The sequence below is a fragment of the Plecotus auritus genome (assembly GCF_963455305.1).
Source record: "Plecotus auritus genome assembly, chromosome: 8".
In the NCBI taxonomy this organism is placed as follows: domain Eukaryota; kingdom Metazoa; phylum Chordata; class Mammalia; order Chiroptera; family Vespertilionidae; genus Plecotus; species Plecotus auritus.
Window position 1 is genome coordinate 32,126,194 of NC_137782.1, and position 23,960 is coordinate 32,150,153.

Below are 23,960 nucleotides of genomic sequence, written 5' to 3' on the forward strand. Positions count from 1 at the left end.
GTGTCTCCTGCACAGTAGTTCTTCCATTGTAGACACAGCTGGTCCTCACAGCCAATTGGCCTGGAGGTCAATTTCTCCCAGTGATACCAACAGTAATCAAGGCTTAACTAGACTGTGCACACAGCCCACAAAGGGGTGCACCAGGAGTGTCCACCTCAGGTGATTGGGGAGGCTGAGCCACTGGGCCCTATAGGACACTTACCACACAAAGCCACTCTATCAACACAGGGAAGCAGCCAAAATGCGGAGACAAAGAAAAAGGTCACAAATGAAAGAAATTGAGGAAAGCAAACTACTGGATATAGAGTTCAAAACTACAGTTATAAGGTTACTCAAGAATATTCTAGAAACCTCCGAGGAACTTAGTGAGACCTTCAAAGATCTTAGTGAGAATGCCCCAAAAATGAAAAAGGACCAGTCAGAAATTAAGCATACACTGACTGAAATAAAGAATAATATACAGAGGTTCAACAGTAGACTAGAGAATCCCAAGAATCAAGTCAAAGATTTGAAATATAAGGAAGCAAAAAACACCCAACCAGAAGAGCAAAAAGAAAAAAGAATCCCTAGCCGGTTTGGCTCAGTGGATAGAGCATCGGCCTGTGGACTGAAGGGTCCCAGGTTTGATTCCGGTCAAGGGCACATAACATGCCCAGGGGGCTCGGTCCCCAGTGGAGGGTGTGCAGGGGGCAGCCTATCAATGATTCTCTCATCATTGATGTTTCTATCTCTCTCTCCCTCTCCATTCCTCTCTGAAATAAAAAATATATATATATTATAAAAAAAAAAGATTCCAAAAATATGAAGATAGTGTAAGGAGCCTCTGGGACAACTTCAAGCGTACCAACATCCGAATTATGGGGATGCCAGAAGAAGAGAGAGAGCAAGATACTGAAAACCTATTTGAAGAAATAATGACAGAAAACTTGCCCCACCTGGTGAAAGAAATAGAATTACAAGTCCAGGAAGTGCACAGAACCCCAAACAAAAGGAATCCAAAGAGGACCACACCAAGACACATCATAATTAAAATGCCAAGAGCAAAAGACAAAGAGAGAATATTAAAATCAGCAAGAGAAAAACAGTTAGTTACCTATAAGGGAGTACCCATACGACTGTCAGCTGATTTCTCTACAGAAACTATGCAGGCCAGATGGGAGTGGCAAGAAATATTCAAAGTGATGAATAGCAAGAACCTACAATCAAGATTACTCTACCCAGCAAAGCTATCATTCAGAATTGAAGGTCAGATAAAGAGCTTCACAGACAAAAAGTTAAAGGAGTTCACCACCAAACCAGTATTATGAAATGCTGAAGGGTATTCTTTAAGAAGAGGAAGAAGAAGAAAAAGGTAAAGATGAAAAGTTATGAACAACAAAGTGACAACAAATACATATCTATCAACAAGTGAATCTAAAAATCAAATGAATAAAAAATCTGATGAACAGAATAAACTGGTGAATGTAATAGAATCAGGAGCATAGAAAGGGAGCGGATTGACAATTTTTGCGGGGGAGAGGGTTTTGGGGGTATGGGAAGAGATTGGACAAAAATCTTACACCTATGGATGAGGACAGTGAGAGGGCGGTGAGGGCATGGGGTGGGTGGGGTGGGAACCGGGTGGAGGGGAGCTGTGGGGGAAAAAAGAGGAACATTTGTAATAATCTGAACAATAAAGATTAAAAAAAGTAAATGTGTATTTAGGAAGATATAATTATACCAAATGAATATAAGAAAAATATGTTAGGAGCAAATGATATACATATTACTTTGTTTTCTTATTTAATGTCATATATTTCAAAAACTTTAAATGTCAAAGATAATATATACTCTTTAGTTTGGTGACTCAAACTAATCTCTAGTGTAAAAATCCAAAGTATGTGAAATCTCTGCCGCCTCTGCACTGCATCGCTGGCCAGTACAGTCCTGGCTGGCTTCTCACCCACATCTCCTCTCCAGTGTCGTTCAGTCCCTCACTGGATGTGAGTTGATGGCGGTCAGCTGGGGGCAGGAAAGGGGCCTACACATTGAGCTATGCAGTCATGTGGTCATCTGTGCCATTTGAGTCCACTCTTCTTTCCCCAGCCTGCATATTTAATGATGCCCTCTAGAAAGTGGACCAAAGAAATTAGGCAGCCATTTCAGACAGGTGGGCTGATTTAAAAAAAAATTAGTAGAGACCATATTTACTCTGCTTTTTGAATACTCTTAGTGCAAGAAGAAGCTAGGTGTTGAAGTTGTTAGTATTTAATTCTTAGCAAATTATTATGTGCAGTTTTCTTCTTGCCAAACATTCCTTAAAGCTGTTGAATTATTGGAGGCCCTGAGATGAAACCATTAATTTGGCAAATGTTCAAAAGCACCAGGCACAGATACAGAGATAATCATACAGTTTAGGAAAGCTGTTCTGGCTCTTACCTGTTTGGGCGAGTCTTCAAGGTCTATCCATAGGGGTTGAAGCAGTACCAGCTCACCCCCTTTCCCACCACAGATATCTCTTACCTGTGGTGATGCCTGATTCACTGGGATTTCAGACCTGTCCGCTTCTTCCGTTGTCCTTCAGGCTTGCTCTGGTACACAGTCTCATAAAAGAGGAAATGGCCACATGGGTAGGCTCTCTTCAAGTTGGCAGATATAAATAAGCCAGATGGTTGAGTAGCAAAAATGCAATGTTGACTAGAAACTTTGAGGTAAGAGATGATTAAAACGGGGCACTTTGGTTATGTAAAGGAACAAAGGAAGAAAGAAAGGGAGGGATTTGTCAAGAGGTGTTTTTGGCCAGAAAAAAGTAGTGGGGTGGTGAATATTGTAGCAGGTTTTTGAGTGGGTCACTCATTCTTACAGGTGGAGGAGGAAACATAGGAGAAGGGGGTTAACAGGGCCGTGAATTGCTGTAAATATGGTATCAACATATCTACATTGATCTTTTTAAAGAATCTATACTAATAAAAGCCTAGGTGGTCGTCAAGCCCTCACGCTGTCACAATCCATCACCCGGGTGGGCAGGGCTTGACGCTATATGCGCAGTGCGGGGCGGGTCCCAGCAGCTGCTCCGTGGCGCGACCTCCGCCAGGGGTTCCACGGCCCCATGCAGGCCGCAGAGGCGACATCCGGCTCTGGCCTACCTCTTTGGGGCAATCCATTGAGGAGCCCTGGATGGGTGGGTGGGGCCTACCTCTTTGGGGCGATCGATCTGGGGCTCCCACACTGTTAGAGGGCACAGGCCAGGCTGGGGGACCCCCTCCTGAGTGCATGAATTTTGTGCACCGGGCCACTAGTATGTAATAAGTTGATGTAAAGTAAATGACATGCCTTGCATATGGCTCAGTGGTTGAGTGTCGGTCATGGTTCGATTCCCGGTCAGGGCACATGCGCGGATTACGGGCTCAATCCCAAGTAGGGGGTGTGCAGGAGGCAGTGGGTCGATGATTCTCTGTCATCATTGATGTTTCTCTCTCTCCCTTTCTCTGAAATCAATAAAAACATATATTTTTTGAAAAAAGTAAATGACAAAAGATCTCCCAACTGTATATTTTGTGAGTTATTTGACACAATCATTTTAAATATCGAAGTGTGTGAGCAAAAGTATTTTTAAATTAAGTCCAGTGCCAGAGTTATTTACAATATATAGATTTTGATCCACAGATTTCTCCTTCTAATGAAATTTTATAGTGAATATCTGACATGGGTAATAACTCAACTTACAATTATTTATGTGATTTTTCACTGTCAGGATATTTTTTATTCCAATTTTACTTCGTAGGAAAACCCTCCCCCAAAGTTTCTGTATAATAAAGGTTTAAATACGCAACATGGCCAGATTGATATTTCTATTTCATTGTTCCTATCATATTTAGAAGAAAATTGGAAGTAGTATGGTGAAAGAGAAAAATGAAATGTCTGTGAAATGAAAACGGAAAATAAGTGTAGGAAATAAGTGCAGCAACTGTTTTAAGAGTTGGTGATATGTTTTTAAGAAGAAGGCAGAGGGGGAAATCATTGTTTTGGCTTTTTGGAGTAGATGAAACGAGCAGTTTCTAGTCTTTTTAAAATACACATATATATATATATATATATATATTATATATATATATATATATATATATATATATATATTATTGATTTAGAGAGGAAGGGAGAGTGAGAGTGAGATAGAAATATCAATGATGAGAGAGAATCATTGGCTTCCTCCTGCACACCTCCTACTGGGGATTGAGCCTACAACTCGGGCATGTGCCCTGACCCAATCGAACCTTGAACTCCTGGTTCATAGGTCAATGTTCAACCACTGAACAACACCAGCCGGGCTCTAGTCTTCTTTCCTGACTTTTATATTGCCCTTCATTTCTGTTTTCTTTCACTAAAAGATGAGTAAAATTGGGCTTTCTCTTTTCTAACTATATGGCTTTACTAGAAAGCTCCCTGTTCATACGTAGTCTGACTGGACTGCATGTCTGCCCTTGACAACCCAGAGTGCTAAGGAACAGGAGACGATCTGATAATATATCTCTTGAGTGGGTCATTGTGTAGTTCCTACAATTGGCTCCTTGTAAAGCCGGTTTAGTACATCAGCATTGCTTTGTGAGCCCAGTTTGTATAATTGGTGCAGTGTGTCCTCCAAACTCCCTCCCCTTTTTTTTTTCTTGTGGCAAATAGGTCAAGGTGAGTGGGATAAATGGGACTCACTGGAGTGCATGGGACAGATATTAAAGAGCAGTTTCTACAATGTCAGGAGTGGTATACTCAGATATTTGCGACACTTCCACAAAAGTCTATCCTCTGTACTTCCACAGTACTTTGTAATATCTCTAATATTTCCCTCACCCTGTTGTACTTTCTGTTTGCATGTCTGCTACTCTGCTTGACTGTAAGCACTTTCAGGGCAAGGGCTGGTTCTCATTTATCTTTGTATCTATATTTCAGTGTCTGGTACAAAGCAGGCATTTGATAAAGGTTAGTCGGTTTTAAAACACAGACACAACTATAGAACTCTACCATTTCCCCGACCCTGTAATGGGTGAGTTACATGTATACTTTTCTTTTCATAGTATTGGCCATATGGAAAAAGTTCTAATCTAATTTGCATTGTGGAATGGTTAGAAAATAAATGTAAGCAAAAAAGAAAAGCCACCTGTAACCCTCTTTCCCCAGCAGTAATTGCATTTAGCATTTTGTGATTTTTATCTTTTTTCCTATGTATATATATATATTTTTCATAAGTTGTATCACGTGAACATATGGTTTATAATCTAATCTAATTTTCAGTGTAGTCATAGATGCTCAATAGATATTTGTTTTAATGAATATTTTTCATGTTTTCAAATATACTATAAAATTTTTATGGTTACCTAATATTCTATTATATGGATCTACTATAATTTATTTAACCATTCATTTATTGCTCAATGTTTAGGCTGTTTATTCATTTAAAGGAATGTTTGATCATGCACACTTCTCTGGTTTCATTTCTTTTCCCTCCCACTCTTCACTTTAGTCAAATTGATCCACTTTTAAGGCCTCATCTTTTACGTCCAGATATTTGCAATGCTGTTCCTTCTGCTCATAACACACTTCCCACTTTGCCTAGCTAATACCCTATGTTTAGCCATTTCTTCTTCTTGGAAGTTTCTCCAGACTGGATTAGTTGTCCCTCCAATGTGCCTCAAAGGTGGCATTTTGTACTTATTCCTAGAAGCACTCAGTCTGCTGTATTTTAATTGCATGCTTTCTAGACTATAAACACCTTCAGGAAAGGAGCTATGCCTTATTTCCTGTTGCATTTCCCAGCCCTTAAGTGCAGTGCCAGGTATATAGCAGGAACTTAGTAAATATATTTTTAAATGAATGAATACATGAAGGATCCCCCAGTTCCCAATGTGTATCATTAAGTGGTGATCTTTAACAATCTCATATTTTTTTATTTATCAGATAAGCATATCTTTTATTTATAAAGTGCTTTATAGTATACAAAATATTTCAAAACTATTATGTTATATTGTTAAAGTTTGACTAATTTTTAGTATTATGCATTATAAAATGAATTGATATGTTTAAATTCTTAATATATTAGTCTTTATTGGTATTTAAATGATAATGTTAGTAATTCTCATATCTTAACTTATCTAAGTTGAGAATTTGTTTTCTAAGCAAACAGACTATATTTTAACCCTATCTTAAGTTATGATTAACTGTTCACTCTGATGAGTGTTTTGTAATTATGGTTTAAATTGATTTAAAACTATAGCATAAAGCTAAAGGCCATTATTATTACTACTACTATTACTAGAGGCCTGGTGCATGAAATTTGTGCACGGGGGGAGTGTGTCCCTCAGCCCAGCCTGCACCCTCTCCAATCTGGGATCCCTCTCACAATCCAGGACTGCTGGCTCCCAACTGCTCGCCTGCCTGCCTTCCTGATCGCCCCTAACCACTTCTGCCTGCCAGCCTGATCACCCCCTAACTGCCCTCCCCTGCAGGCCTGGTCACCCCTAACTGCCCTCCCCTGCAGGCCTGGTCACCCCTAACTGCCCTTCCCTGCAGGCCTGGTCGCCTCCAACTTCCCTCCCCTGCCGTCCTGGTCACCGCTAACTGCCCTCCCCTGCAGGCTTGATTGCCCCCAACTGCCCTCCCCTGCCGTCCTGGTCACCGCTAACTGCCCTCCCCTGCAGGCTTGATTGCCCCCAACTGCCCTCCCCTGCAGGCCTGGTCCACCCCAACTGCTCTCCCCTGCAGGCCTGGATCTCCCCCAACTTCGCTTCCCTGCAGGCGCGGTTGCCCCCAACTTCCCTCCTCTGCCGGCCTGGTCACCCCTAACTGCCCTCCCCTGCAGGCTTGATTGCCCCTAACTGCCCTCCCTTGCAGACCTGGTCCCTCCCAACTGCCCTCCCCTGCTGACCATCTTGTGGTGGCTATCTTGTGTCCACATGGGGGCAGCCATCTTTGGCCACATAGGGGCAGCCATCTTGTGTGTTGGAGTGACAGTCAGTCAATTTGCATATTACTCTTTTATTAGATAGGTTAGAGGCCTGGTGCACGGGTTGGGGCTGGCTGGTTTTCCCTGAAGGGTGTCCCGGATCAGTGTGGGGGTTTGCTTGGGGAGTGGGGTGGCCTGGGTGAGGGGCCTGTGGTGGTTTTCAGGCCAGCCATGCCCCCCCGGCGACCCAAGCGGAGGCCCTGGTATCTGGGATTTATTTATCTTCTATAATTAAAACTTTGTAGCCTTGAGCAGAGGCCAGGGCAGGCCGGGGGTGGGGGGGTGGGGGGGGGCGGGAAGCTTGGCTTTTTCCATCGCCGGGGAACCCCCAGCCTCCTGCTCACTCCGTGGCCGCAGCCATTTTTGTTGGGATTTATTTATCTTCTATAATTGAAACTTTGTAGCCTTGTGTGGAGGCCAGGGCCAGCCAGGGTGTGCAGGAAGCTTGGCTTCCTCCATCGCTGGGGAAACCCAAGCCTCCTTCTCGCTCCGTGGCCGCAGCCATCTTGGTTGGGTTAATTTGCAAACATGCTCCTGATTGGCTGGTGGGAGTGGCTGGTGGGCGTAGCGGAGGTATGGTCAATTTGCATGTTTCTCTTTTATTAGTGTAGATTATTATTTTGTAGCTAATGATTCATAATAATCAGGCTTTGATCAGGTAACAAGAAGAGTAGTCATACAGCAGATACTTGATCGGACAGGGATCAGAGAACCTAATAGTAACTTCAAAAATAAAAGCACTTGATTAGGCGCAGAAGATAGAATTGAATTCTTCACAGCTCTCTATATTGTCATGAAGTGACAATTATCCTTTCTTTTCCTTCTTTGTTCATCTTACGCAGTGATTCCCACTTGGACATGCACACCTTTGGGGGTGAAGGGGGTTGTGCTTGAGTCTCCTGAGGATCTTTTTCAGCCCCTTTAACCCTCTCCCTATTATTGGTGATTATATCGCCATCTGTGATGAATGATGATCAGGTGTGTGAAGATAGAAACAGGCCAGGAACCACTCCCTTTCAAGATAACCAACTGGAACTCCTCCCTCAGAAAAAGCCATACATAGTGTTAGAGTAGAAGGGACGCTGGATATTGCAGTCTGCCACTGATTGATTAGTTGTGTGAATTTAGGCAGGGCATTTCATCTCTTCACCTTCAGCTTCCTTTCTGTAAAACGAAAGGATTGGATTAGATGATCTGTAAACTCACTTTTAGAAATGATCTGATTTTTCTGATGATCAAATATACAAAAATAATCTTACTCTTGAAAGAAGAAATGTATGTGAATGAAAAATGGGATTATTCCTTTGTGTAAAATATGATGGCACTGGTTTAACAGATTATTAGTATTATTATACATTTAAAGAGCTCTTCAAATGAATCTTTAGTAAGTAATTTCAAATTGCTGACAATTCTTCATTATCTCAGAAAAAGAACATTCCTGGTGAATTCTTTTATCTTTACTCAAGGTCTTGAATCTAGGACAGTGATCTCATCTGGCCTGATTGTCTTAAATATCATCTCTGTGCTGACGACTTGATACCTGAAAACTGCATTGCTCCTCTGAAATTGCTGGCCACTTTAACAGTCCTCTGAGATATCAAATGGGCATCTCAAACTTAATCTGCCTAAACGGAATTTCTGATTTCCCTCCAAACCTGCTATTCTTTAAATCTTCCATATTTGATCAAGACAGAAACTTTGGAGTTTCTTTGGTTACTAATACTTAACCATCAATCTATTGGCAAATGCTTTTGGTTTTACTTCCCGAATATAACCGAACACTGCCCACTTCTCACCAGCACTCCTTCCTACTGCCCTATTCCACTAGAGTCTATTTTCAGTCAAGAGCCAGAAGCATTCATTTTTAGTCATAAATTATGAAATTTTCACTCCTCTACTCATAACCTTCATTTCCCTTAGCATAAAAGTCAAACAATTAGTCAATGAAGTTTTGTATGACCTGGCACTTCATTACTTCTCATTTCATACTTTCTCTCTTATTCACTTTTCTTCAGATATACTGGTCACCTTGCTATTGACAGAACATTCCAGGCACACTCCCTCCTCAGGATCTTTGCACCGGCTGTTCTTCAGCCTGAAACTATCTCCCCAGATATTCACAGAACTGCTCTCTCACCTCCTTCCAGTTGCTTCTATGTTAACTATTTGGTGTAAGGTCTAAACTGACTTTTCTATTTAAAATTGCATGCTACTACCACCATCACCCTGCACTTTACACTTTCTTTTCCTCCATAGCATGTAGCACCATCTAATAATACTGTAATTTATTTGTTAATCTTGTTTATTGTCTCTCTTCTAAAATGTCAGCTTTGGAGGGCAGGGATTTGTTTCGGTTTGGTTCACTGCTGTATCACTGGCTTTGTGACATTTGTCAAATAATCTGCAGAATCTCTTTTCTCATCTGTAAAAATAAAGGGGATAATAAATGGTTATATATTGTTTATAGATATAATTTTGGCTAAATACTCTGTAGTGAGTTTATATTAAGGCTGAAGAAGTCATGAGTTGCATAACTCATTTCACAAACTACAAGCAGTAACATATTCATATAGGAGAGCGGGACTCAAGAAAGGGTGGCCCTCTGGCCTGTCTGGCCAGGAAGCAGAGCACTCCTGCCCACCTGTGCTGAGAATGGCTTCCTCTGGGAATCCTCATGCTTTCTTTTCTCACTGCTACTTTTCACAGCTGGTTCTTAAGACCTGCACAGCACTGATGCTGCTGTTTCCTCTGCTTGGGGCTCAAAGGGTTAGAGGGGGTGCATGGGGCCCAGACCACTTTTGCAGTGTATTTTCCATTTAAGGAACAGTTTATAACTTTTTTTATTGAAAAAAACTAATTTCTAAATTCCAGACTTCATCAAAGGGAACTCTGGAACATAACCCATTCAGAGGTTATGAGATACGCCTTTTAAAATGGCATTTCAATTGCCACATGTTACTGAAAGAGGAAAAATGTTACTAAAAAGAGGCAAGATTAAAATATCCTCAGAGCTCTACTAGTCCTGAAAGTATATTTATTATGTATATAAGCCTTTAAAGATTGCAAATCTCTGTTATTTATTCCTACAAATTTGCTTTATGAAGATAAAATGTCTATGAGGACAATGGAAAAGTACATATTTTGATAACCTAATATCGTAGTGACATTAAAGTACTCTCTGTGTAGCAGAACATAATTTAATCCTTAAAAATATTGGTCCCTGCTTCCCTGTTTTGACAGGTAAAAGTGAATGTTGAGGGTGGTGGCTATGACGGGAGTAGAACCAGAAGGAACTGGCAGTTGGTTATTAGCGGCTGTCCTTGCCCTGACTCTTCTCAGGTTGTACTTTGTTTTTTTTTCTTGTTTTTTTTTTTTTTTTTTTTTTTTTTTTTTTCAGTTTAGCACAGAAGCCTTTTGCTTCAGAAATTATGAGGTGAACTGCTCAGAATGAGCTAGTTTTACATAAGAGCAATTTCAGTAGCACCTGGGGCTGAGAGAAACATTCTATGTTCTGTGGAAATTTTTGTGCCTTTTCTGTCCTGTGTGCCTGTTTGAAGAAAGGTCATAGAAAGAGTATGCCTGCCTTCTCTACTGAAACCCCAGAGGGGCAAGTTGCCATTGGACCTCCTCCCTCCATATCCCACGAGTGTGGTCTATGGTCACGGTGTCTTCCTTCTTCACTTTCTGTTCCTGGCTTTAGCTCTGTTGCCTTTGACTCTGTGTGAATAGAGCTGTCCATTGGTTAAGTTCATGGGCTCTGAGGCAGACCTGGTTTGAGTTCTGGCTCCATTGTTTAATTAATCATTTTCTTAATCTCAACTTGTTTATCTCTAGAATTGGGAGGGGATAATATGCATAGTACCTCCATAATAGTACTGTGATGAGAATTAAATAAGATAATGCATAAAAATGTTTAGCACAGGCCCTTACACATGTAAATAAGCTCAATAGATGTTAGCTATTACTATAAAATCTACTTTAAGCTGCATTTCTTTTATTCACCCTTTTTTTTTTTTTAAAAGCAGGCTTAATTCACTTTATTTTTCTTGTATAAAATTATTTGGTGGCCACAGCTGGAGCCTGGGTCCTCTGCACAGAAACTCTGGTGTGGGTCTTTACAAGATGGTCAGTGAATTCCTGATAGGGAGACTTGGTGAACACAGTCTCTTTCCAGAGATCTGGGGTGAGATAGCTGTAGGTCTTAGAGATGGCATCAAAGGTGGCCTTGGCGAACTTGCCCAGGGTGGCAGTGCAGCCCCTAGCCGAGGTATAGCAGTCACCAATGCCGGCCATCATCAGCAACTTCTTAGGCACAGGAGCCGAGACAATGCCAGTACCCCTGGGGGCAGGGCTGAGGCACACCAGTACAGAGCCACAGTGGCCAGTCACCTTGCAAGGAACGGTGCGGGGCTTGCCCAGCTTGTTTCCCCAGTAGCCTTGCTGCACGGGAGACATTAGAGGGCTTGGCTGGGATGATGACTTAACACCTAGACCAGTGGTCAGCAAACTGCGGCTCACGAGCCACATGTGGCTCTTTGGCCCTTTGAGTGTGGCTCTTCCACAAAATATCACAGCCTGGGCGAGTCTATTTTGAAGAAGTGGCGTTAGAAGAAGTTTAAGTTTAAAAAATTTGGCTCTCAAAATTTGTACTGTTGATATTTGGCTCTGTTGACTAATGAGTTTGCTGACCACTGACCTAGACCAACAGGTCCATTGTAGTCCCCAATGGCGACAAATGCCTTGAACCGGGTCCTCTGGCCAGCACATGTCTGCTTTTGCACGGGCATAATCTTCAAGACCTGATCCTTAAGGGATGCCCTCAAGAAAAAGTCAGTGATCTCAGATTCCTTGATGGGCAAGGAGAATAGACAGATTTCCGGAGGGATTTGATCTTCATGTCCTTGACCAGGCAGCCCAGCTTGGTGACAGGGATCCACTCCTTGTCCTTGGCCTTGCCTCCTTGAGCTCCGCTGCCTCGGCCCCTACCCCGACCTTGGCCATGACCCCGGCCCCGGATTCTACTGCCAAATTGCCGCAACCTCCTATTCCGGGGGGCCCCTGGGGCCTCTGGGCCCTCCCACAGCACCGGCATCATCTGCCATTTGGTGTTTCGTCGGAAAAGAACTATTCACTCTTTCAACAAAATATTAATAATATACATGAATAACTATCCATACCCTTTGCTGGGTGCCAAGAATACAACAGTGACCAAAACAGATGTGGCCTCGACCACACTGAGTCCAGTGAGATTTTTGTGCCTTGGAACTTGTCAATTAGTAGAAGAAAACTTTTTGACCCTGTCTAAAGCAGAAATATTTAAATTGAAGCAGGGATGAAGTTTTAAATTAAAAGCTTAATAAAAGACTGAAGTTTAAAAAATAAAAGACTTAGGAATATCAGTGTACTTTTGCAGCATTTTGAATAGAAGTGCTTCTATAAGATTTAGATTGCCTGTAAGGACAATTAGTAGGTCAGCACTGTACAAGCAAGAAAGGGAGTAGAAAGAAATAAGGTCTGTGAAGTAGACTGGAGCAAGTCCATGGAGGTTTTAAAAAAAGAGTGAAACAAGGAAAGCAATTGTGAACTGAAAAGTGAAGTCAGTAATTTTCCAGCACAAAAGTCATAACCTCTGGTGCAGAATCAGAATTTAAGAACTAGTTTTGAAAGAGGCAGGATTTGGTTTAGAAATAAAAACTTCTATGTGATAGTTATATTCATATTTTGGTAACTTGTTTGTTTTAATATCAATAAATAATATGTCAGAATATGCTATTAACTATAAGTAGTACATTGTATATATTGTAGTAAAACATTTTAAGTATATTTTTTACTATAGTGAACAGATTATGTTGATATATTTATTTACTTGGAAAAATCTTACTGCCAATTTTTTAAATATAATCTTTCTTATCTATTAAAATTAGGCAATTTTAGAAACAACTGAATATCAATCAACTGATGAATGGGTGAATAGAATGTGTTACATTCATGCAATATAATGTTATTTGGCAATAAAAAGAATTGTAGTACTGATACATGCTACAATGTGGTTAGAGTATGTAATGAGCCATGCTAAGTGATAGAAGCAGGTCACAAAAGATCACATACTATATAATTCAACTTACATGAAACATCCAGAATAGGTAAATTTAAAGAGACAGAAAGTAGTTAATGGTTGTATACTAGTGGGGGAGAGAATGGGGTTAGGGAAAAAGGGGAGTAACTGCTAATAGGTATGGGGTTTCTTTTGGGGTGATGAAAATGTTCTAAAATTTGTTGTGGTCATGATTGCATAACTCTGTGAATATACTAAAAACCATTGAATTATACAGTTTTTTTCTTTAAGATTTTTAAAAATTAATTTTTGGAGAGAGAGAGAAAAGGAGTAGGAGTGAGAGCAAAACATCAATTGGCTGCTGCCTGCATACCCCCTACTGGGGGATTGAGCACACAATTTGGGCATGTGCCCTGACTGGAAATTGAAATGTAACCTTTTGGTTCATGGGTTGATGCTCAACCACTAAGCATCGTTTTGTTTTAGGTATATTTATGGTGAACAATATGTTGCTAGATTATCTCTCTTTTTAATCTCATCTGAGAGTCTTTTTAAAAAATTTATTTTTATTGTAGAATGTATTTTTAACAATACATTTTTTAATTAAAATTTTTTTTTATTGATTTCAGAGAGGAAGGGAGAGGGAGAGAGACAGAAACATTAATGATGGCAGAGAATTATGGATCAGCTGCCTCCTGCACATCCCCCACTGGGGTCTGAGCCCTCAACCTGGGAATTGAACTGTGACCTCCTGGTTCATACGCTCAACCACTGAGCCACATGGGCCAGGCCCCTCTCCCTTTTTTGTCCCATTGACCCCCTCCACTCCACACCAACTCCTCCCAGTCCTTCACTTACACTGTTGTCTGTGTCCATGGACTATGCATCTATGCATATAAGTTCCCCAGTTCATCTCTTTTTCTGACTGGCTTATTTTGCTTAGCATAATACTTTCCAGGTCCCTCTATGCTGTCTCAAAGGATAAGAGATTCTTCTTTTTTACAGCTGCATAGTATTCCATCGTGTAAATGTACCACAGCTTTTTTTATCCACTTGTCTACTTGATGGGCACTTGGGCTATTTCCAGATCTTAATTATTGTAAATTGTGCTGCTATGAACATAGGGGTGCATGAATTCTTTCTGATTGGTGTTTCAGGTTTCTTAGGATATAGTCCTAGAAGTGGGATCACTGGGTCAAAAAGCAGTTCCATTTTTAATTTTTTGAGGAAACTCCATACTGTTTTCCATAGTGGCTGTACCAATCTGCATTCCCACCAGCAGTGTACTAGGGTTCCCTTTTCTCCACATCCTCACCAGCACTTGCCATTTGTTTATTTGTTGATGATAACCATTCTGTCAGGTGTGAGGTGATACCTCATTGTTGTTTTAATTTGCATCTCTGATGATAGTGACTTCAAGCATCCTATATAATAAAAGCTTAATATGATAAATGTCCAGTCGTCTGGTCGGCCATTCAACCAATCAAAGCATGATATGCTAAGGCCGCTCAACTGTTCGCCATGATGTGCACTGACCACCAGGGGGCAGACATCGACTGGTCAACCAGTCACTATGATGTGCACTGACCAGCAGGAGGCAGATAGTGTACCAGTCGACCAGTTGCTATGATGTGCACTGACCACCAGGGGGCAGATGCTCCAACCAGTAGGTTAACTTGCTGCTGGGGTCTGGCAGATTGGGACTGAGCGAAATGGGCCGGACATTCCCTGGAGCCCTCCCCGGCTGGCCAACCTCTCATGTCCCTCCCCGGCCCTGATCGTGCACTGGTGGGGTTTGCCTGCGCCCTCTCACAATCCGGGAGCACTCAGGGGATGTCAGAGAGCTGGTTTTGGCCCAACGGTGGAACAACCGGTTGCTATGATGTGCACTGACCACCAGGGAGCAGATGCTCAATACAGGAGCTTCCCCCTGGTGGTAATGCGCTCCCACAGGGGAGCGCCGCTCAGCCAGAAGCCCCAGGCTCATGACTGGTGAGTGCAGCAGCGGTGGTGGGAGCCTCTCTCACTTTCGCGGGAGCACTAAGGATTTTCGACTGCCGGCTATCCCCCGAGGGCTCCTGGACTGCAAGAGAGTGCAGGCTGGGCTGAGGGGACCCCCCCACCCCGAGTGCACGAATTTTGTGCACTGGGCCTCTAGTCTATATAATAAAAACACAGTGGTCGTGACGCCGTAACAACCAAAGACCAGTCACCAGAAGGCTGCGTGCACGGCGAGGAGTGTGTGGCAGGCAGGGCCGCACGATTTCGTGTTCTGGGCTTCTAGTTTTTTCATATGTCTCTTGGCCTTCTGTATATCTACTTTGAAGAAGTGTTTATTTAGGTCCTTTGCCCATTTTTAAAATTGGATTGTTTGTCTTCCTTTTGTTGAGATGTATGAGTTCTTTATATATTTTGGATATTCAGTCCTTATCAGATGTATCATTGGCAAATATGTTCTCCCATACATTGGGTTCCCTTTTTATTTTGGTGATGGTTTCTTTTGCTGTGCAGAAGCTTTTTAGTTTGATGTAGTACCATTTGTTTATTTTTTCCTTTCTCTTGCTCTAGCAGATGTATTGGCGAAAATTGTGCAACCTGAGATGTTTGAGATTTTGCTACCTATGGTTTCTTCTAGGATTTTTATGGTTTCACAACTTACATTTAAATATTTTACACATTTTGAGTTTATTTTTGTCTATGGTGTAAATTGGTGATCTCGTTTCATCTTTTTGCATGTTGCTGTCCAATTTTCTCAGCATCATTTGTTGAAGAGACTGTTTAGTACATTGTATGTCCTTGCCTTCTTTGTCAAATATTAATTGACCATAATGGTGTGGATCTATTTTTGAGTTCTCTGTTCTATTCCATTAATCTATATGCCTGTTCTTGTGCCAGTACCAAGCTATTTTGATTACAGTAGCTTTATAGTATAACTAAAGTTACATGGTATAACTTGATATCTGCTATTGTGATCCCGCCAACTTTGTTCTTCTTTCTCAAGATTGCTGTGGCTATTTGGGGACTTTTTTTGTTCCATATGAATTTTTGGAGTATTTGTTCTAGATCTATGAAGTATGCCATTGGTATTTTAATAGGGAAGGGTTTATTTATTTATATTTTTAAAAATTTATTTTTTTTTATTGATTTCAGAGAAGAATGGAGAGAGAGAGAGAGAGAGAGAGAGAGAGAGAGAGAGACATCAATGATGAGAGAGATTCATTGATTGGCTGCCTCCTGCACGCCCCCAACTGGGGATCGAGCCAACAACCCGGCCATGTGTCCTGATCGGGAATCAAACCGTGACCTCCTGGTTTATAGGTTGATGCTCAACCACTGAGCCACTGCGGGTGGGCAGGGAAGGGGTTTTTAATGAGACTAACCTTTAAATTGGTAGACTGAGCAAAGCAGATTGCCCTCCCTAATATGTGTGGGCCTCCCTAATCAGTTGAAGGCCTTACAATTCTATAAAAATGTTTAATCACCTCCATTAACCACTTTTTTAATGTTTCTAGGTTATTGAATCTTTGGGAATTATTATTTATAAAGCACTGGACTATGGTTTGAAGGAGAATGAAGAAAGAGAATTAAGTCCTCCCCTGGAGCAACTCATCGATCACATGGCCAACACGGTCGAAGCAGATGGTAGCAATGATGAGGGTTATGAGGCTGCAGATGAAGGCCTGGAAGATGAAGAAGATGAAAAGAGAAAAATTTCAGCTATCCGGTCATATAGAGATGTCATGAAGGTAAAGCAGCAGTTTACATAGTACTGATTCTTTCAAGAGTTATTTCACTTAAAAAAATTGATGATTCAGTATTTAATAATAGTTCTTAGACTTTCAGCTAAAAGTGAAATGAATAAGGAACTAAAATACTCTCGATTCTGTGATTTGTTCAGAGCTTCAGTATGGCCTTTTAAAAACCACTTTTAGGTATTCATAAAGTTTGTCATATGTCTTCAATTGACTTATGCATTTTTCTTTTTAAAATGGAGTAAACAACAATTGTGATCCATTTATTTATAGGAAGATTCTGAATCTGAACTATCACAACTGATTATTTTACTTGTTTTCTTGACCTATACATTGCTATTTTTCTATCATTTTCAAATAGACACTAATTTCAGTAAGCTCGAAGGTGCTGTTGGATATTTGTTATTTTAGTGGACCACTTACTGATGGTCTTGTGCTGCGTTAAGCTTTGACTAATGGGAATTGCGGAATTGCCTTGCTGTCTGATGAGAAAATACAAATATACTAGGTGTGTCTGTTTTTAAGGTACCAAAAAAAAAAACCAAAAAACAAATAATAAACAAGCATCAAGCATCATTATTTTCTTCTTCTGTAGTTATGTGCTGCTCATCTCTCAACTGAATCAGAGGCACCAAATCATTATCAGGCAGTATGTCGTGCACTGTTTGCAGAAACAATGGAACTGCATACATTTCTGAGTAAAATTAAAAGTGCCAAGGAGGTAAGTACTATTGCTTTCATATTTATTAGCATTGTGAAAGATAAACATAAATTTTCAACATTGTCTACCATATTATTTATTTATTTTTTTTTAAAAATATATTTTATTGATTTTTTACAGAGAGGAAGGGAGAGGGATAGAGAGTTAGAAACATTGATGAGAGAGAAACATCGATCAGCTGCCTCCTGCACACCTCCCACTGGGGATGTGCTCGCAACCAAGGTACATGCCCTTGACCGGAATCGAACCTGGGACCTTCCAGTCTGCAGGCTGATGCTCTATCCACTGAGCCAAACTGGTTAGGGCTGTCTACCATATTATTTAAAGTATTTATTACCATCCTTCTGATGAGTGATAAAATTCATTCAAGAAAGAAGCAGGATTTATTTATTTTATTGTTGTGTGTATTACAGATGTCCCCCATTTTCCTCCCTTTGCCTCCTTGTACTGCACTCCCACCACACTCCAGGCCTTCACCTGTCTATTGTCTGTTTCCCTGGGCTATACATATATGTGTATAAGTTCTTTGATTAATCTCTTCCCGCCCTCCCTCCCACCTTCCCTCTGTCTGTTCTATGCTTCCATGTCTATGGTCCTGTGTATGAACAAATTTTATAAAACAAAGAGTTTTTTAAAGCATCCTTATAAATGGGAAATAAATAATACTTAATTGGTTTAATCAATTTCTCATATGACTTGATTTTCACTCTTTCGGCCATTCTTTTGTCCACTTTAAAACATGTTAGTACATCTTTCAGGAAGGGATAAGGACTTACAAAGGAAGCTACACCTTTGATATTTTAACTCTTTTATAGTGGATTTAATTAAATATTTAATGGAAGAGATGTGAATTACTCAGATTATCCAAAATCTTATTTATTTAATTTAATTATTGTTTACTAGAAGCCCAGTGCATGAAATTCATGCACTGGGGCGGGGGGTGTCCCTCAGCCCAGCCTGCACCCTCTCCAGTCTGGGACCCCTTGGGGGATGTCTGACTGCCATCCTGTGGGATTGGGCCTAAACCAGCAGTCGGACATCCCTCTCACAATCTGGGACTGCTGGCTCCCAACCGCTCACCTGCCTGCCTGATTGCCCCTAACCGCTTCTGCCTGCCAGCCTGATCACCCCCTAACCACTCCCCTGCCAGCCTGATCGATGCCTAACTGCTCCCCTGCCGGCCCGATTGCCCCCAGCTGCCCTCCCCTGCCAGCCTGATTGCACCCAACTGTCCTCCCCTGCAGGCCTGGTCACCCCCAACTGCCCTCCCCTGCCGGCCTGATCACCCCTAACTGCCCTCCCCTATAGGCCCGGTCACCCCCAACTGCCCTCCCCTGCAAGCCTGGCCCCTAACTGCCCTCCCCTGCTGGCCATCTTGTGGTGGCCATCTTTGACCACACGGGGGCGGCCATCTTTGACCACACGGGGGCGGCCATCTTGTGTGAGGGCATGACGGTCAATTTGCATATTACCTATTTATTATATAGGATTATGTCTATGAGTTAAAATATTATATATAGAGTACAAAAATAAGCATTCTAACTTGTTTACTAGGTGAATTTCCATATTTTACATTACACAGAAGGTCATCGAGATTCATGAGTTCTGTATAAAGCAGCACAGCATCTGGCACACAGTAACAGCTCAGTAATGATAGGTAGTGGGTATCGTTCCTTTTATGACTGAAGTAGAGAGTTTATCTGAAAGTTTATCTTAGCTAGTTTAGAACTTAGGATGACATAGTTTGCGGAGATATGCATGTAGGATATGTAAGGGAGGAAGGAAACAACTAATCTATATTAGTCAAATAAGACCAATTAGCTCTAGTAATCAGTTAATGACAGATGTCTCAGCCAGGTCACCCTTAATAAATCACCTTGAATAAATCCATTGTATATGTATGAATCAGAGCTCTAAGCATTCCTCTTCAATTCTAGCCAGGCTACTGCTTATAGTCTGTCTTTTTATGTTAGGCCAATGAGAAGCTATGTCTATTTCTTTTTAGGATTTTGTAGGACCCAAGAGGCAAGTCTTCAATAGGGTGGAAAGGGGGAACTATATGTCATTTGAAGAGTAACGATACATAGATCACGGAGTCATTTTTCCTTCTGGACAGAACCAGAAGATGTAGGGTTCGATTAAAAGCTTCAGAGTGAACATCTGAAAGCACATCCTCAATTATGGTTTAGTAGTAGAAAATATTACTTAAAAAATGTATATATTTTTTATTGATTTCAGAGAGGAAGGGAGAGGGAGAGAGAGATAGAAACATCAGTGATGAGAGAGAATCACTGATCGGCTGCCTTCCGCACGCCCCCACCGTGACCAAGCCCACAACCCGGGCATGTGCCCTTGACTGGAATCAAACCCAGGACCCTTCAGTCCGCAGGCCAATGCTCTATCCACTGAGCCAAACCAGCCAGGGCCGAAGAGGTTACTTTTTAAGGTTGTAATTATTGAAATTGCCTTATCCATAATAGTAAGCTTTGATTTTAGGGTGGAAGTACAGTACTGTGAGTTTACTAGAGTAAATTAAATGGCCTCTTTTTTTTTTTTTTTTTTAAGTCCTTGCAACACAGACATTCTTAGAAACTATTTCTGAGCTTAAAGACTATTAATAAGTATTTTTCTACTTCATTGAGCTTTAAAAAAATTTTTTTTTTTGTCTTGATTAGAACTAACCCTTTGGTACATGGGCTGACCCTCTAATCTCTGAGCCACAATGGCCAGAGATAAGTACTTGCTAATCTCTGATTCCCTCTTGAAAAGCTGCTCTTTCCTCCACATCTGCATATCTCTGGACTTGGGAGGGTTAGTAATATTCTCTCTCTCTCTACTGTTTCCAAACAGGTACTCTTTATCCTTGTACAAAAAGCTCATGCGGTCCACTTCTGTTATTCTTAATCCATTGTCACTGTCATCTGCCATCACCTTGAGTGATTTCTTTGATAAAAAGGAACTATAGCTTTGTATTCTTGACTTCTCCTCTACTTCAGTACTCCGCATACCTGAATACACCATTGTCCTTGAAATACCTGCAATCATTCCACCTTGGAAGTCATGGGCTCTCAAACCCCACTTCATAACTGCCCCCTGCCCTTTGAGCTCTTCCCCTCACTGCACCTGACCTAGTCTTCCAGTCCCTTGCCGCCCCCCAGGTTCTTCCAGTCTATCACTTCCTGGAATCACTTCTTTCCTACATGGACTAGGGTCAGTCACTTTAACAGTTCAGGTCCCCATGTCCAACCTAGATTACTGCACTGCCTTCCCGCTTGTCTCGTCATCACTGTGAATCCTCTCCATCCAGTCCATCTTCCACATTGTCGATGAATGATTCTTTGAGATGAAAGAGCTGACCTGAGCAATCTGCTCCAGGCCCAAACCTCTGTATGATCCTTCAGTCTGACCATGTGCTGGCTTTCCTTGGCAGGCCTCACAGGAGAAGCTGCCCTCCCCACATGGGACTCGGTGCACAGCCAGTGTCCTGCATTCTGGTTTTCTGCAGGGATTGCAAGGACTCAGAACATCTCACTTGGCCAACCATGCTCGAATGCACACTGTATTCCTAGCCCGGCGCTTCCACTTGAAGGCCTTTTGTTGAGATGTTTTCCTCCCCTCTGACTCAGAACTTTCCATTCTTAGCCTTCCTTCTTTCCCTCCCGCTGGTCCTCAAGTCCATTGAATGGCAGAGCCTTTTCCCAGAATTCCTCAGCAGTCGGACGATTTCCCCCACCTGCATTGCATGTCACCTGACCCTAGCTCAATGCTGTTCTGTAGTGGGGAAATGGAACAAGGGGAACAAAACATCCTTTTTGGCCTCTTGTTCACACTGTTGCAGTAAGTGAGTAAAGGCTTGATTATTACTTTCAGTTTGTCTCATCCTCCCTGAACACTAGACACCTGGCAACTCAACAGAGCTATGTTGCTCCCCTTAAAATGACTCCCCATCACCTATATCAAAACTCCAATGTATTCCACACAAGGTCCTTCATGGTATTTCATGTTCTTGGTTTTTATTCTCCTTTTCAACACTATCTTCTTTGCATTTTAAGTTATCCAATCAAAATTATTTATATTTCTGAATACATCATGTGATTATATATTTGTGACCCTTCACATTCTGTTCTTTCTGTCTGGAAATTCTTTCTCCCCTTGTCTGCTTGGTGGACTCCTATTTATCTATTTAAACTCTGCTCACATTTTACCTCCACATGAAATATTTTTTAAAAATACATTTTTATTGATTCAGAGAGGGAGAGAGAGAGAGTTAGAAACATCAATGACGAGAGAGATTCATTGATCGTCTGCCTCCTGCACGCCCCACACTGGGGATAGAGCCCACAACCCAGGCATATGCCCTGACCTGGAATCGAACCATGACCTCCTGGTTCATAGGTCAACATTCAACCACTGAGCCACGCCGGCCGGGCTCCATGTGAAATATTCATGACCTCTTTCCAGTTTTATGTCCTCAATGACCTTTATATATTATACATCCTTCAGTCTCGCACTTCTGATACTCCATGGTAGTTATTTGCTTATGTACTTACAATTTTGTCTGCATAAGTGAACCATATGCTTCTTGAAATAAATGACTGTATTTTAAGTTATTTTTACATTAATGACTCTTAATGCAGTATGTGCACATAGGAAATACCCTGCAAATGTTTGCTAAGCTGTATATATATAATGTGTGTTTTTCCAGGTATTTTTCTGTTTGAAAGAAGACAGTTTTGAAAGCGTTTCTGACTATTAGATACATTTTTGCCAAAATATTTCTGGGAAATATGAGAACTTTTGTGGGGTATAGATGAGGTCTTTGAGTGTTCTTGCCATTTTTAAAAATTTACACATAAAATTTATTTAATTATAAGCCTTGAGAAGACAAGTTGTAAAATAAGTGGAAATCCTGACACTTTAAGAACATTCTGTATTATTTAATTAAGAGATTTTGTGCTGCATAAATTTGCCATCAACACTGAGGTTTTAGGGATAAAGTCTTTCAGGGTCCAACTGGATTTTCTTTTCCTCTGCAATGTATGTGATTTTCTTAAAATTACAGAATATTTTTATACATGTTAGTTCATGTATGTATGTTAGCCATTTTAACCTTTTCTCAAGAGTACTGAATTCACACTGGTAATAAAAATACTCTGTGTTAACTTGGTATTCTTTTAAAGACTTCCAAATACTTTACATATTTTAAGAATCAGACAATTTTTTATACCTGTGAGTTGGTGTATATCAACTGGAACTTTAAAAGTAATAACCTCTAATTCAGCAAGCTTACCTGATTATCAGTGATGTTTCAAAGTATTGTGTATGTGTGCGTGTTTGTGTGTATAAAATTAGGATAAAATCTTAGTATGATGATAATGTTCCATTTGATAGGAAAAAATAATTTAATTATATTAAATTTCTCATAAGCTCCATTGACATTTTATTAAAATATAAAACCCATAATCTATTTCCAAGTGTTATAGTTGTTTTTATAAAGTGGTAATTATATTTACTAGACCTGGCTGCTTTACAAAGCACAAGGCATCATCTATTTAGAAAGCACATTCCCTTTCATTCTAATCTCTTTTCATGATGTGATGATTTCCTTCTTAAACAATGGTTGAGATCCTTTAAGGTTACTCTCCTAATGATAGAGAAGAGTTGGATAGGCCTGCTGTTAACTATGGCTCAAAGCAATTTGATATTCTGAAAGTAAATACATATTACGGTGTCTCATAAGCAATTTGATATCCTTGTATGTAAGTGTAGATGGAGATACTATCTAAGCAATCCATTAGTGTGCATTGGGTTGTATGAAAGAAGAGACAGCCTGTGCCCTCCTGCCAGTGCCCCACAACAGCCCCACACCCTGCCAGCAAGTGTGGCTAGTGAACACGTGGGGTGGAGAAGGGAGAGTGTAGCTTGACAGTTTCAAATGTAAATATCTTTATTGGAAAAAAGGACATTATATTTATGGTAGTATTCTTTAATTCATTGCTGACTAGGTAGTTTTTGATCATCAAAACTACCTGGTTTTGTTATTGTTAAATGAAATGATCCGTTTCTCAAACTTTTAATACCTGCTGCTCTCCTGTATTGTATTCCTGCAGCTTTGAAGTGCCCCTGTTGCATATTCCAATTAATCCTCATGAACAGTCCTGTGACTCTTACTTTGATATAGACCTCTGGGCAGGATTGGAAAGAAGTATGTGTGATCCAGAGAATAAGATTTGGAGTTGGGGGGAGAAGAGGGTTCACAAGTGAATATATGTGTGTCAGTCTCTCTGTCTGTCTCACACATACACATAAATAGGAATGGGATGGGAAGAGAGAAGGTATCATGTTAAGTTTAGGTATGACATAAAAGGAAGTCTGAAATGGGAAAAGACAAGATGTCATAGAAATGTCAAACACTTAAAAAATAATTTTAAGACTAGGAAGTGAGTTGATTTTATTCCA

General features: G+C 40.9%; 1 protein-coding gene and 1 pseudogene across 9 annotated transcripts in view; one reads left to right on the forward strand and one right to left on the reverse strand.

The window, feature by feature from the left end:
- The window catches only part of SPIRE1 (spire type actin nucleation factor 1), a 130,463-nt gene that overhangs the window by 47,338 nt on the left and 59,165 nt on the right, over positions 1-23,960 (forward strand). For all 8 annotated transcript variants that reach the window (XM_080686815.1, XM_080686820.1, XM_080686816.1 and 5 more), the window contains exons 3-4: positions 16,541-16,774; positions 17,376-17,501. In XM_080686815.1, coding sequence (XP_080542941.1) covers positions 16,541-16,774; positions 17,376-17,501 — 360 coding nt within the window. The remainder of the gene's footprint in view (positions 1-16,540; positions 16,775-17,375; positions 17,502-23,960) is intronic.
- On the reverse strand, positions 11,030-12,065 carry LOC308255816 (small ribosomal subunit protein uS5-like; annotated as a pseudogene). Its single transcript has 2 exons — positions 11,666-12,065; positions 11,030-11,504 (listed from the first exon to the last, which is right to left on the reverse strand). The product of its transcript is annotated as a small ribosomal subunit protein uS5-like (transcript).